Consider the following 16,628-nt stretch of genomic DNA (forward strand, 5'->3'; position numbering starts at 1 on the left):
TTCATACCCACATTTTCAAATTGATTAGTATCTAATACCACCTGGTTCCATTCTATGTTATGTTTAACATATATGGCGACTCCTCGTTTGTTAGGTAGGTCCCTTCTTCCATATTCATCGTTGTTTGTTATCCTTGGCAGTTGTGTGGTCGTCGTGTGGAGTGTTCCTGATAGGCATACGACATCTGGATTGTGCCTTATCACCGTTTCCCTTAGTACATTAATTCGTAGCCTTAGAGATGCTATGTTGAATTGAAGGATCTTCAGATGTTTAATTGGCATTGTAGATTTCTTCGTACTTAATGAAAATCATAGTGTGTTCGCTGAATGACTTTACTGCTAGTAGTTCCCTCTTCATGTCCTGAAGTAAAATAACAGCGCTCCTTATATATACCGAAAGTACTTATTCCAGAATCTTTTTGATTAATTTAATACGTCGTCGCTATTATGAACGTCTCACTTCTCCATATAACTCGATTGGTACACGAAGTTTTTGGATATATGCGTCATCATTTCGTTGAGTTGCAACCATTATACGAAGTACGGCGACATTAGCTTTATTGTTACAATACATTTCCTGTTAAATAAAAAAAATGTGGTAAAGTCGTTTTAGTTGAGAAAACCTTCTCAACCTTATCTCAAATAAACATTTATTTGATTCAGTTGTGATCAATTTATAATTGACTTAAGTGACGATGCAGTAAATAGTGATTCTGATGAAGATATAAATAGCTGGAAGGTACAGATGGAACATGTAGCGATCAAGAATAACAATTTTTTATTTCTTCTCTATTTTACAAGTGTAAATATAAAATTAAATACAACATTCGCGTAAATATTATCTAAAATAATAATTTTTAATATAATATATTGTTTTCGTATTATTCACATCACAACTAAATTTCTAACGTGGCAACGTTGTATTTGGAATAGCCATGACTACAAGCGTATTGCGTCGTTCTCAAGAAATATTTTGTTACTATAGGTACTAAATTTAGTGCATATTTCGTGCTATTAGCACATGTATTGTAGTTCATAACTTAAATAACTATAACTAGATCAAACGCTACGATATCAAAACCATGATTTGTTAAGCAATCGTTAATCCTTAGTGACTTTTATAAGATTGTCCTGAAGGAAGATAAGACAACCGCATCAGTATTTGACTGACCTTCTAGGCAGATAATTATTTTTTGAACAATGATAAATATTCTAATGAGGTATTGTGTTCCATTAATAGTTGTCATTAATAGTTACGCAAAATGTTATCTGAACTGTTAACAAAAATGATAAATGTCAAACATAAATAATTTAAAAAGTAAAGCTACAGTATTAAAGTTTCAAATCATACAGATGGTTGTATATTTATTGTAAAACAATTAAATATTAAATATCTGTTTATTTATTTTCAAGATGTATAATTATTACACCAAAGTTACTATTGTCCTGGTTTGCGCATCAGTTGTGCAAGTGCTTGCTACTTTTTCGATTCCTACAAATACAGCAGTAAGTAGATTGGCTACTTATTATGACTAAATAATACGAAAGTGTTTATACCTTTATGGTACTTAAATTTATCTTAGCAATTTAAGAGATAGCTATCAAATATCTTATTGTTTGAAAATCATCAATCACAGCAAATACAACTTTATATCTTTATTCCCTACTGCTATTATTTTATTTTACATTGAAAAAAAAAAAAACATATGTAATATTTACTTTACAGAACACGAAATCTATAAAATAAAAAATGATTCAAAATAATAATGCATTTTGTTTTTCAATTTCACATTTTTAGTAAGGTATCAAATTTTATACCAAAGATTTTATATATCAAAGTTTATTTATTCAAAACTGTATGTAGGTATCAGCATATTAAGTACCACTGTAATAATATATTTTAATTTTTTTTATTGTTACATTGCATGTTTACAATCTACTCTATACACAGAGTAATAAGTAAATAGTCGGTAAGTAAATTAACGTGAGTTAGGGTTTTCTAAGTATTCTTGCGGTACCTAATGAGAGGTGTTTGTTTCGATTTTATTGATTACTGCTTGGATTTTTTTCCGTAATATAAGGTTGGACTGCAGACTTGAAAGCTATTTTGATATTTTGTTAATGACTACATGGTTAAAATTATTTTTTACACTTATTTATTTTTTGTACATATTTTTTAATTCGTTTAGGAAATTCGATAGTTTATCTGCTACATAATTGTTGTTATTTTTGTTAACTGCATTTATGTTTCCAATGGCAGCATCTCTATAACTGATTCTGTTGAAATTATGAGCATGATGCTAAATAGGTATATTATCTGAGTATTATTGCGGTAGGTCTTCTGGCCATACTCTCTTCAATCTTCTTTCGGCAAGTGGTTGGGTGAATAAATTATTTATCAGATCGTTGTTGTGATCAGTGGTGCGGTTTTATATTTGATTGGGTGATTCTTTATTATGTCCTTAAGTAATTGGATGTCCAGATCGTTGTGAAGTGTTTGGTTAGATATATACCATGGAGCTTTACTTATCATACGGAGTATTTTGGATTGGAATGTTTGAAGTAACTTCGTATTTGAAGGTTTACTACAGGTAATCAGGGTAATCTGGGATTTTGCTGGGGTCCGTAAGCCAGTATGTGGGTTCTCCTGTTGATAAGTATTTTAAGTTATTTTGTTGGATGATATTCACTAATGCTCGACCTTTAGGCGTGATTAATCTGGAACTCTGTGTGGTGTGTTTGGCATTTCAGTCTCCTGCTACTATAAATTTGGATCCAAGAGTTTGAATGAAATCATAATACTCTTCGCTTGAAATGGGATGTCTAGGTGGGCTGTAGACTGTTCACTGAAAGAGGTATTTGTTTCGATTTTATTGATTGCTGCTTGGATTTTCTTCCGTAATATAAGGTTGGACTGCAGAGTGTTTAATTTTTGATTTAATAATAACGGCAGAGCCTACATATGCTTCTCCGTCTGGATTTTTTTGCATAATACTCAGTATGGTAAGGTATCTTAATATTCGTTCTTTGTGTGACGTGGCTTTTAAATATTAATAGAATGTCTATATCATACATTTGTAAAAACAGTGATATCTCTAGTATATGGTTTGAAATGCCATTAGCATTCCGACGCAATTCGCAATGACTTGAAAGCTATTTTGATATTTTAATGACTACATGGGTAAAATTATTCTATTTTGATTTAAGAGTCGAGAAACGTATTTTTTCTTCAAACGTCAAATAACGATGACATTACTTATCTAACTTGATCCTGTCAAAGTTTGATGTCTCCGCCGGCAGCAGTTTTTTTTCCCATTTCTTTACGGCGGAGGGAAAAATGTTGTCATGGCAACAATATGAAACATGTCACAAAGCAACAATACAAATGTCATTAACAACAATTGAACATCATTTTTATTTATAGTAATATTAAAAGTACAATTAGTTAATGAGGCATTTTCAAAATTGAAACCGTGCAAAAATGTTCCCGACTCTTGATACGCATTGGTAATTGTTGATGATACTGATGGTCGAGAACAACTTTCAGAAATCATTCCCGATGTTGGCGAATCATGAGGGTTTAAAATTTTTTGAGCATTATCGTTCTTATCGGACTTGGAGGGCCCCAAACGTGCTACTGCATCATTAGCCAAGGACTCAATTTCGTTTAGGTTTTCCATTTTCGCACTAAATTTGCGCTTGCGGTTGCAACAACAATAAGCTGTCTTTAATAATTGCAAACAACTGTCAAACATTTGTAACCAGGGAGACGCAAATTCCACCGACGACTTAATTATTTTAATTTCTAACATATAGACGACTTTGATAGTTGTCACAGTTAATTTCGAGTAAAAATAGCGTATGAATTGTACTATTTATGGTTGAAAATTGCTACGTTTGAAGAAAAAATAGTATACTTTAGTCGGCAAAGAAGCGACTTTTCTTGACTTGCCTTCTATCGGGCGCGTCAAGAAAAGTCATGCTTCTCCGCCTCATAAAGTAATATACTATTAACGTATTTTTTAATTCGTTTAGGAAATTCGATAGTTTATCTGCTAAATAATTGTTGTTATTTTTGTTATCTGCATTTATGTTTCCAATGGCAGCATCTCTATAACTGATTCTGTTGAAATTATAAGCATGATGCTGGATAGGTATATTTACATTATGACTGTTGACAGAATCTTGAGTGGTGATTTGTTTTGATTTGTCATTGTATCTGACATTTAGTAGTTTACGATAAATAGAACGTCCTCTATAATTGGAAGTATGGTCTTCGTTGCAGTGAGTGCACGTTGCTGGCGTGTTTTTTGGTTTCTTGCAGTCCTTTGTGTTGTGTGATCCATTGCATTTTACGCAGTTATATGGTTTTGCACATTGTGGTATATTTCTTTTAACTCTCGGTGCTTCTACCGTCATTTTACAATGTTGTATATACTCTTGTTTAAATATTTCTTTGTTGTTCGTTTAAGGCTTGAGGTTCACAAAAAATGATGGTAATGGTTCACGGCTGAATCTGTGTCTGAAATTTGTAACGTTCCTTACCTTATGACTCTTTTTATGGATTTCCGCTTTTATTTCATCTATCGGAAAGTAGTGATGTAGATCTCGAATAAGTGTTCTGTATGCTCTCTCCTCTCTTCCTTAGGTTGGTATGTACGAGTGGTACGATTGATAGGTGTTCGATTTTTTCCTCCGGTTATGTATTAGTTTTCTGTAGGATTCTGTAGGTTTTTGGTAAAATTTTTATTGTCTTATTTGTTAAGGTTTTAGTAAAGTAAGTGTCTACTTCTACTGCTTAAGCTAGATTATCTATTATTTTGCTAGTAGTTTACACCATGTATAAAAATTGGAGGGGGTTTTGAGATAGGTGGATTTTTATTCATATAATTTACGGAGTTTTCCTGTTAAAGTAAAACCTAAAGGATGACACCTATTTGAGTGTGTAATTGGAGCTTCTTCTTCTTTTGAATCTTGACGTTTAAGCCTTTTTCTTTTTGATCTCATTGTTTGCCATGGGTGTATATTATTTCTTCATGGAGAGTCTTCATGTTCTTCATCTGGCAGCGAATCATATTTATTCTGTGTTTCTGGTTTGTTTTTTAATTTTAGGTTAGCTTGAAAGTTTGATTTAGAATGAGAAAAGTTGATTTGCTGGGCAACTATTGGCTGTAACTGATATTGTTATTGATAATTATCAAAAGGTATCATTTGATTTACCGTTGGTTGATTTGAGCGCACAATGGTGGAGCTTAAGTATTTATTGGACTTACTTGGTATTACGGATGTATTATGTTTGTAGGCTCGTAAAATTAATGTTAATATGGGAGAACCCAAAAATTCACAATAAGTGTGACAGTTTTTGACATATTTTAATTAAATAGTATTAAAGAATTCATTTAAATCCTTATTAAAACATAAGTGCAAACCAAAGTTATCACGTTTAATATAGATTAATTTGTTACAGTTTTGTTTTTTGAATCTAGTTCGATCGCTTGTTTAGTTTGAAAATGTCCGACAGCATATTTTGGAGGGATATAACTTGTCGGTCCTTTTTTTTTTCTTAGGCTGTATTTCTGTTTCTATGGAACTCATTTATTGTCTGTCTTACTTGTTTAACCCTTTCAGACCTGAACATATTTTTTTCTTCAGAACTTGGCAAAATTTAATCCAAATTATACTTGGAAAAAAGTTACCCACACAATTGTATATGATAGGTTTTATTTTAGGTTATACAAAATATTAAATAAACATTACATTTTAAACACCTGACTCGCGTTCTACTTTTGCAAGTGTTTCTGCGGCAAAATCTGGCAGTAGTTAACTGATCTACAGTTGAAAAATACTCAAAGTTTTTTATCTTTAGCTGGCATTTCAGCCCCATAATTTTGTGTTTTTTTTTGTTGGAGGCTCTCTTTCTTCCTCTTTTTGATCACTATTAGTAAAACGTCGTTTCGTAGAGGTTGCCAGTAATGTTTCTGCAAGTTTCATTCGAAAGAATAGGAGATCCTTTACCTTTATTTTTGGAATATTATTCATTTGATTGTAGCTCTATATCATGGTACAATGAATACAAGGTATGATATTGCGTATGACATTTGACAGCTGGCCCAGAAGTGTGACGTAGTCAAGACCGCTCGAACCCATTATTACAGCTTAACGTTTTTTTTTTTTTTAATATCTAATGTTTATTGCAATGTGTCTCATTATAAACAATAAGCAATATGTATAATTTATGTACAATAACATAGTGAGAAGCTGCCCAGTGGCGAGCACACAGGTAAAATATAATATAGATATAATCTATGATAATCAATTAGTTTAAAGTTTCACGTTTAATACAGGTAAACATCACTGACACACATATGAGAATTACAAGGCTAGAAACACAAATTAAGGAAATATTTAGAAAACACTTTTCACCGCATTATGACACTATGCTCTATTTTTCCTGATTTACTAGAAGTCCAAAGGGTCTGGTCGTTTTAATCTTCTTACGTGTGAAATGTTGAGCAGATCCGTGGCCAGCGGATTTGGATGGCAGGATAGTCTGTTCTTGTATACAGAGTTTACAACAGATATTGCTTCGCAAACTGTTGGTAGCTGTAAATCGTGGTGTAATCTGTGGTTCGTGATATACCAAGGCGCATTACAGATCTGGCGCAGTACTTTCGATTAAAAACGTTGAAGTTTTTGTATGTTGGTATTACTTGCTGTACCCCAGATTTGTGCTGCATATTGCCATACCGGTTTTAAAATACATTTATATATCAGAAGTTTGTTCTCCAGGCTAAGATTTGATTTTCGACTTATGTACCAATACATTTTCCTGTAGATTAAGCTGAGTTGAAGGCGTTTCTTCCAGATGTGGATGCCCCAATTTAGTTTGCTATCCAAATGGATTCCTAAGTATTTAACGACGGTATTAACTGGTAGTGGAGTGTTGTTTATAGAAACTGGTGGCGCGACACCTTTTTTTAAAGTAAACGTTATTTGTGTTGATTTTAAACTGTTAACTTGGACTCGCCACAGCTTAAGCCAGCTCTCTAGTTTAAGTAGGTGATTTTGTAATACCTGGGCTGCTTCAGCTGCTGTAGAATTTGACGCCATGATAACTGTGTCATCGGCATATGTAGCGATTGTTGTATTGGTCGTCGTTGGGAGATCTGATGTGTATATTAAGTAGAGGGTGGGTCCTAGTATGCTTCCTTGTGGAACTCCGGAACAAATTGGAAACAGGTTAGTGATTTCCCCACCTCTTTTGACTTGAAAGAATCGATCTGTCAGGTAGGATCTTAAAAGTGAACTTATGGGATGAGGAAATATAGATTTAATTTTGGAGATAAGACCTACATGCCAAACTTTATCGAATGCTTGAAAGACATCTAGAAATGCAGCAGTACAGTAATTTTTTTGTTTAAGCGAATTTCTGATAGTCTTTACCACCCTATGAATTTGCTCGATAGTACCATGTTGTTTCCTAAACCCAAACTGATAATTCGGTAAAACATTACTGTCATATAAAATAAGCTCCAGTCTTCTCAGAAAAAGCCGTTCAAATACTTTGGATATAATAGGCAACAAGCTAATAGGGCGGTATGAAGATACTTCCGTGTGATCCTGATTAGGTTTTGGAATCAGAACAATTTGAGCAACTTTCCATTGGAGTGGAAAATAACCTGTTTTTAATATTGAATTAAATATATAAGTAATTAAACTTACGCCTTCGTTGGGTATATTTTTTAGTACTAAACTAGATATTAAGTCATATCCAGGTGACTTTTTAATTTCCAGATTATCAATTATTTCTTTGATTTCAGATTTCTTAAAAGGTTTAATAGGTAGAGCCATTTGATATGGTGCATTTACGACTTCATGGATAGCTTGTTCTTTTTCAACTGAGACTTCCCTCTGATGCGGTTGAAATACCTCGCATAGATGATTTGCAAAAGTATATGGTTTATCTATGTCAATTTTAGCCCAAGTTCCATTTTGTTTCCTGATTGGTATATTTATTTGTTCGTTGTGTTTAAGTTTTTTTGTTAGTTTCCACAGCGAATAGTTTGTATCATCTGCAGGTGAGAGGTTCTTTAAATATTTGTTGATTCCACTGTCTTTATGATGGATCAGTTTTCTTTTGAGTAGTCTGCAAGCTCTATTCAGATTTGTTTTATCTTCTGGATGCCTAGTGAGCTGCCATATCTTTCGCAGTTTTCTTTTTTCCAATATGAGTGTATTTATGTGTGCAGGATAGGACTCGGAGTTGTCGTTGTAATAAATTTCTGCGGTGGACGTCCAAGCAGCTTGCTGAATAACTGTAGTTAAGTGAGCAACTGCATTTTCTATGTCACTATCACTTTTAAGAGGCAAGTTTAGATTGATGGATGTTTTTATTTCTTCTCTATATCTGTCCCAGTTTGTTCTTTTATTAGAGAGTGTTAAATGTTTAGAACAGTTATGAATTTGGCTTTGTAGATCTATGAAGAAAGGGGAATGATCTGATGAGAGGTCAAATGAAGGAGAAATTTGGAGGTAGGTATGTGACATTCCTTTTACTATAGCAAAATCAATAAGATCAGTAAGATCAGAAATTTTTTGTCTATCAGTAGGCTAATACGTAGGCTCTTCAGTAGAGAAAGGAATTAAATGATTCTCATTAATACTTTTTAATAATCCTCTTCCACGTGAGGTTACGATTCTGGAACTCCATTTATGATGTTTGGCATTATAATCTCCAGCAGAAATGAAACGGTGTCCTCCTAGCATCTTAAAGAATTCAGTAAAATGATCGGCTTTAATTATTTTATTCGGTGGACAGTAAACAGCAGATAGAATAATCGAGCCTTGTGAATCTTCGACCGACACTGATGTGGCTTGGATGTTAACTTTACTAATTTTATTTGTTTCATGATGCTTAATGTTATTTCTTATAATAATTGCCGTACTTCCGTGGGCTTTACCTAATGGATGTTGAGTTACATAGGTTGAATATTTGGGAATATGGAAATGGCTCTTATTAGTCATGTTTGCTTCGGAAATAAACATAACATCTAGATTATGATTGTAGATAAATGCTTTAACTTCGTGGAAATGAGTGGTTAATCCATTGGCATTCCAACAGCACATCTTTAGTTTAGTGTTGAAGGTTAAGCTTAGATATCAGAGAAATTATGAGATCAAACATCTTATCCATTCTTTCCATTAACTTATGAAGTAGTAGTTCTAGATTATTTTGTATATGTTGAGGAGTTGTTGTTTTTATTACATGAGAAGTCTCATCTATGGTAGATGTATTTCTATTATCTCTTCCTGCAACAATTTTCGCATAGCTTGTAGTTGGTTGAGTACTTGAAGGAAATTCTGCACGAGGAAATTTTTTTTTTCTGTAGCTCTTTGTATATTGAGCAACCCTTATAGCTGACAGGATGATTTTCTAGACAATTTACACATTGAACATCTTTTATATTTTTTGGGTTTGGGCATTGAGATGATAGGTGATCGCCCACACATTTTACACAGCGCGGACTCCTATGGCAATAATTGTGGGTGTGGCCAAAATTTTGACATCTTTGGCATTGGGGTAGTCCCCTTTTCGGATGCGGTGGCTCAACTGTGACAATAAAGTTTAGTAATTTTGTAATATTATATATATATATATATATATATATATATATATATATATATATATCTTTATTGTTACTTTGGATAGCCAGTTCTATATTAAATAGTGGCAGATCTTTCTTTGTGCCTCTTTGCTTAATGTTGGAGATGTTCAGTGCTGTATGTCCGTGCGCTAGCAACGCTTTTTTAATGTCATCTGGATCTGTTGAAGGATGTAAATTACGTATAACAACTCGGAATCCACGGTTTTGTTTCAGTTGGTATGTATGGTACTGAGTATTTTTTTCTGCTAAAGATTTTACAATTAATGAATAGTTTTTGGGTGAGTCAGCTTGAACTTTAATTTGGTTGTTAGCAAGACATTTTAAAGTATATTTACCTGGAGTTATCTGCTGTAGTAATTCCTGTAATAGTTTGATACACTCAACATTTTGGATAAATATAGGTGGTGGCTGTTCATCTTTTTTTTCTTCCAGCATTTCATCGTCTTCATTAGGTTTATCATTTTCAAGTGCCTCGTATCTGTTAGATGTAGGAACAGTTTTACTTAGCCAATAATCTTTGAGTGTAGCTTGTTTGGTGTTTTTCAATTCAGGACTATCATCTTTGCGTTGACGTTTCTTGTGGTGGACTGATACCCATTCACTACCATTTTTTACCTCTTCTGCATCTGTGAGATTTTTTTGTAGTTTCTCTATTTGAAAGTTTGATAATTTTGTTTGTAGATCGTTGTTGCGTATTTTAAATTTTTTCTGCTGTTCATCTAGAGAGTTGTAACTGTTTTTTCGATTTCTTCCAGGTGGAGGAGTGCGGGCTAGGCAGGATTTTCTAATGGCTGGATTTATGTCCTCAATGCATTGATAACTAGTTGGTTCTTGGTTATCTAGTTGGTGATTCATAGTTTTCCACTAATTACAACTAGGAATTGTTAAGACATTCCGGCATATTTTGTTAATATACCGGACTATTTTATTTATATTTATGTTAATAAATGTAGTAATTAAATTTGTATTAGTTCCTTGTTGGATAATTATAATAACATTGAACACAATCACTTTTTTTGGTTGTTTTTAACTTTCTTGATAACAAATGGCTTATACTAATTATAGGTACTAATTACAAACAGATAAGATAATTATACACAAGTACTTCTTCGATGCTTGTTTCCAACACAAAGGTTCGAACGACATAACTTGTCGGTCCTTTTTTTTTTCTTGGGCTGTATTTCTGTTTCTATGGAACTCATTTATTGTCTGTCTTACTTGTTTAACCCTTTCAGACCTGATTATAATTTTTTCTTCAGAGCTTGGCAAAATTTAATGCAAATTATACTTGGAGGTTACTTATAATAGAAAAAATATTAAAAAAAATCTATGTACACAGTGTTTAAAAAAAGTTACCCACACAATTGTATATGATAGGTTTTATTTCAGGTTATACAAAATATTAAATAAACATTACATTTTAAACACCTGACTCGCGTTCTACTTTTGCAAGTGTTTCTGCGGCAAAATCTGGCTGTAGTTAACTGATCTACAGTTGGAAAATGCTCAAAGCTTTTATCTTCAGCTGGCATTGCAGCCCCATAATTTTGTGTTTTTTTTTTGTTGGAGGCTCTCTTTCTTCCTCTTTTTGATCACTATTAGTAAATATTTTCGTAGAGGTTGCCAGCAACGTTTCTGCAAATTTCATTCGAAAGGATAGGAGATCCTTTACCTTTATTTTTGGAATATTATTCATTTGATAGTTAGCTCTATATCATGATACAATGAATACAAGGTATGATATTGCGCATGACATTTGACAGCTGGCCCAGAAGTGTGACGTAGTCAAGACCGCTCGAACCCATTATTACAGCTTAACGTACACATTAATTTTGAAATTATGGTCAAAAAATAATCGAATTTTTTTTAAATGTTTTGTGTTGATTATAATTGAATACAAAATATATTTTCAGTAGCGTAAAACCTTTACTTTTCCTGGGGATTCAGGCGAAATATTTATTTTTGTTTTCATACATACTAATAATATACGCACTCTTTTTGTATATGTAAATAGTAGTAGATTTGCGTATTTTGCTTCACTGGCACTCATTTCCAAACAGTTTTACTGAAATAGAAACAAAATAGATTACAATAAAGAAAAATCTGATTTATAATTCAATATGGTATTTTAGATTTATTTATTTTTAAATTTAGTAAAATAAAAAATATACACATTACTATAACTCACCGATTATTATATGCAAAATTTACTTACCAAACAATATAATAATATAAGGCACAAATTAGTTCAAACTCAAAACAGAATAAAAATCGACTTCAGACGACTTTACATCGGTAAGGCAGAAGGCTTGTATAAAAACAAAAGTTCGACAATAATATCGGTTATCAATGGTTACGACTGCAAATTGCAAGTTATGAGATAATAAATATATTTTAAAGTAACTCAATACTGACTGAGTTATCTATTTTATAATAGAAAAATGATTTATTAGATATTTGCTTACATATTATATCTTTTTATACAAATATCTACTTCGCAAGGGCTTAAAAAATTTTATGGGTAATATGTTGAATACCATGTTGAATACTTTGCTTCAAGACTGCCTGATGTTCATTGTTTGTATTCACCTTTTATTGGGCCTACCTCTTGTCCTGTTTGCTTAGGGTTTTAATCTCTGGATTACTTGTACAGCTCGATTATCTGGCATTCTTTTAAGTGGCTAAGCCAGTTTAGTCTGTGTGACTTTCCAAATCTAACGATATCTGCGCTCTGCAGTAATTCATCCAGCTCTGCATTAATTCATTTTTATTTTTCATGAATCATAGCTATTTTTTAATGTTTGTTATGTGTTAAAAATAGGTGCCTTTAAAAACATTTGGATAAACTGCGTGATGTGCATAGTTATGCAACTAGAAAAAACTCCATTATAATATCTTTCATTTTGTAGATTAACGAAGACCCAGAATTAATATGTATATATCAGTTTAAAGCTTTTTAACATGTTACTGTAAAATTTATTTTATTTTTTTAGACTGCAACCTTAAATGGTTCTTTCATATCGATTTGTTAAGTAAGAAACTAGCCTCAGCCTGCTATGCAATTTGTAATAAGATCTGTTTCGGAGGAAATCAATTTAGCATTTTCCAAAATAATGTTATCATTATTAAAATATATAATGTATAACAATACCAAGATAATTTTATGGGTGAAAATTACAAAAGATGTCATTTAAAATATTGTGCAATATTGTGTGACCTCACTACTACACTCATATTCGATGGCCAGCTAGCTCATCCGATATGAATAAAGTTGACTTTATCATTATTTATTTTGATTTTGTGTACCTTCATTACCACTTTTTTGTATCTTTTTAAACATCTGAAATATAAAACTCTGGAGTATAAGTTGATTAACCTGTACCTACGGGTAATAAAAGATAATTAAAATTTGTTTTATAAAGGATATCTATGTTAACAAAATAACTGTACCAAAAATCAATAAATTTAAATTAACTTCAAAATTTTATTTATAAATAAATAATATAATAACATAATTTTATTATATCTTTATAATTACTATAATTAAATAAGTTAAATTAATAAAAAAACTTAAAATTAACAGTCTTTCCTATACAACTACATTCAAATTTTGCGTGAAGAAGCGGTCTTGACTACGTCATGCGCGATGAGAACTGATTTTGGAACATTATGTATCATATCTTGTGTTCATTGTACCATGGCTCTATATTGCATCCAAGAATTTAGCACCGCAATTTTTGTCTTATCCAGCTTCGGTAATATTTGAGTTTCTGATCTACGATATCAACACCCCTTATATTGTCATTGTAAGATTTAACAATATCCAGATGTTATTTCCACATATTTTTTTTTCATTTTTACACCACCTTTTTACTATACTTTGAGGATCAACTCCAACTGCATTCGATAATAAAATTACAGACTTTGAATTGCTCCACTTAACGGCCACCATATTTTATTCTTTGTAGCAAAATTGTTCACTTTGATCTCTCTAAAGACAATTATCTGGCACAAAGTTAACTTTGATTCGACTGTTTATTACGGTTCCAGTTCCATACATTTTTAGTTCATAAAGCTTATTTTTTAAGCGAGTTGTAGTAAAATACCTGTCAAAGTGCAAAAACGATCCTTCTGGCAATGATTTTGTTAATCTTAAGACTACAGAAGGTCCAAGTCCTTATTCCGCATTTAAAAGAGGAGTTCGTTTTCCTTGGTATATCTTAAGTCAAGATCAAGTCTTCTTCGCCCATGTGTCTGTTTTATTCTTTCATCAGATATGGACAGGATGTCTTTATTATTTTCTTTGTCGAACCTATTAACTTCCTGCATAGGCAACTTTTTAGAAAAAATTCTATATGAACTTAACACTTTTGTTGTCTTTCAAAATACCAGTAGATATATCAACTCATACCCATTATTATTTCAATAAATTTACTATGTTATCCTTAACAATGTTGACTGGCTTTTCAAGATTATTTTACACGCCATATAAATTAGATTGGTTGGTTATCCCTTGCAACATATTGTGGTAAAAAAATACGTAAAAAACGGAAAGGAGTAGAAAGTAATTTTACATTTTCAGGTAATGAAGAATCAGCCTTGAATGCTAAACCATCTTCATCTAATAGCAAGTTTCTTTTTTTTTATCAAAGTTTTTAGAATTTCTCCTTGAATACACACTACTCAAGATTTTTATATAATTTTTTCCTTTTATTTTCATATTCTGTAACCTTAGGATTTTAATCTAAATTATTCCTTACATTTTGATTTTCGTCTACTGGTTCTCCGTTATCTTTAGCTGTATTTTCCAGTTGTACACCATTCATCTAATTTTCAAATACTATTGGAATAGTTGATATTTCTATGTTTTCTAAATCTCATTGCCTTGGTTATGATACAAACAAATTATTTACTATAACTTTTAGAATATTAACCACTAGTATAACTTCGCTAAACTTAACCTCACTATTAACGTAATAGTTAACTGCCAACTGACGAATTCGTGCTTTTGTTTATGAAGATAATGTTCTCCAGTTACAGAATATTATGTGAATGCAATAGAGTGGTGTGTATTAAATATGACAACTATAGTGCTGTTTGGATTTAACTTTGAGCCAGCTTTGCAAATTCGCGGTTTGTTTCATATGGCTACACTTCTTTGGAATCAATTTATTCAAACATCAACTTGTTTACAAAAATTTGATACAATGACAACTACAAACTTCAAAATACTTGTGCATAACACATTTAGAACAAGCTATAAAACTTGTACATAAAAATTCTTAAAATTTTAATTTAGAAAATTAACTAACTTAGAAACATAATTTTCTATTTCTGTGAGGTGATGATCTACATATATTTATTTTTCATTATGTCGCACATCGGCAATAACACTGTCATAAGTCGAAATTCAGAGTTTTTTATTTTTATTGCATTAAATCTGTGTTTTGTTAAACTTTCGTCAGCTTCACTGTCGAAAAGATATTTTTGTCATATAAGCGCTAGATTATGTAGAACTCTATTCAGCAGCAGTGTAACAACTCACTTATGACAGTGTTGCAGTAATATTTAAAATAAAATTTCAAATTAAGTGTGCTATACTACGATTATTCGCTAATAGCGGTAGGTCTTGACAACAACACTGTCAAATTATTCTGAAAGCCACATTGTGTTGTGTTTTTTCTTTGTTAAAAAGGTGTTTTTTGTGAATTTATCGTAAAAAAATGACTGATCGGTCAAAATACATTTATAATGAGAGCTGTCACTAAATAGCTGACATCTATAGAGATTATAAAACAGTTTGTATGGAAGAAAATAAAAGTTATGGGAATGTCCCCATGTTCTCACGAATTTTTAGGAAATAATTTAATATCTCACTTTTCCATCCTGAAAGATCAATGCAATGCAATCTTAAAAATAAATGCTCCAAAGGCCTTCGAGGGAGAATACGAAGTACTTAAATCAAAGTCGCGAATCAAGAAAATAAAATTCCAAACAAGAGTTACTTCACACAGAGAAATGTATGTTAAGAATCAAAACAGTTCCGTATGTATCTTTGTAAGTGTAAGTGTTTGGACAAGATTGGTGTGGATAATGCCAAAAAAGAATTTAATAAGTTTTACAATGTTGAATTTTATGATGCTCAGAGAGCTGTAATTTTTTCAAATATTTCCGAAGGCCAATAAAGCGTAAAAGAACAAATACCAGTAACAAAAGAAATACTACAAGGATATACACAATATCCGCTTCGACAGTGAGTAAACCTTTTTTTTACAGACCTTGAGAATATCAAGTTGCAAAGTCAATGCAGCATTGAAAGCTATGAAACGTCCAATGGGTATTCGAGATTGTCGTGGTCAAAGTGGAGGTCATAATAAAATTAACAAATCGTGTACAATCGTGTCAAATTAAATAATCGTGTACAAAAGTAATTGAGCACATAACGAAATTCCCTAAGTACAAGTCACATTACAGAAGAGCTAACACAGAAAGAGAATACCTCACAGAAGACACAACATTAAGTAAAATGTATGAATTGTATATTGAAGAGCAGACAATGATCCTGTTAAATTTTCGTTTTACAAAAAAATATTTTTAACACGATTGAATCTTTAAAGAAAAAAGTTGAAAAATGATACTTATAATCAATAGGATTGTTTCGAATGAGAAATTAAAAATTGCGCAGATAACGAACAATCAGGCAAGTTAAAGGAAGAAAACAATGTGCACTTAGAAGAATCTGAAAATGCACAATCTAGAAGAGCAAGTCATCCATAATTCATAACTATAATGAAACCAAAGCAGGTGTAGACTGGCCATTATGCGTATTCTATGGAATGATAAATATGGCCAGCATAAACTCTTACGTTATTTATACTTTTAATATGTTAAAGAAAAGCTAAAAACCTATCTCCAGATATCAATATATGATTGAGTTAAGCCTTTGTCTTGCAAAACCATGGAT

The 16,628-nt window shown here is 31.9% G+C and overlaps 1 protein-coding gene across 1 annotated transcript in view; it reads left to right on the forward strand.

Moving 5' to 3' along the window:
* The first annotated feature begins 1,344 nt into the window (after window positions 1-1,344).
* The window catches only part of LOC140450180 (lipase 1-like), a 150,497-nt gene continuing 135,213 nt past the window's right edge, over window positions 1,345-16,628 (forward strand). The window contains exon 1 of the mRNA XM_072543636.1: window positions 1,345-1,505. Within this exon, the coding sequence (XP_072399737.1) occupies window positions 1,413-1,505 (93 nt within the window). The 5' untranslated portion in view covers window positions 1,345-1,412. The remainder of the gene's footprint in view (window positions 1,506-16,628) is intronic.

Source organism: Diabrotica undecimpunctata, chromosome 9, assembly GCF_040954645.1.
Source record: "Diabrotica undecimpunctata isolate CICGRU chromosome 9, icDiaUnde3, whole genome shotgun sequence".
Lineage (NCBI taxonomy): Eukaryota > Metazoa > Arthropoda > Insecta > Coleoptera > Chrysomelidae > Diabrotica > Diabrotica undecimpunctata.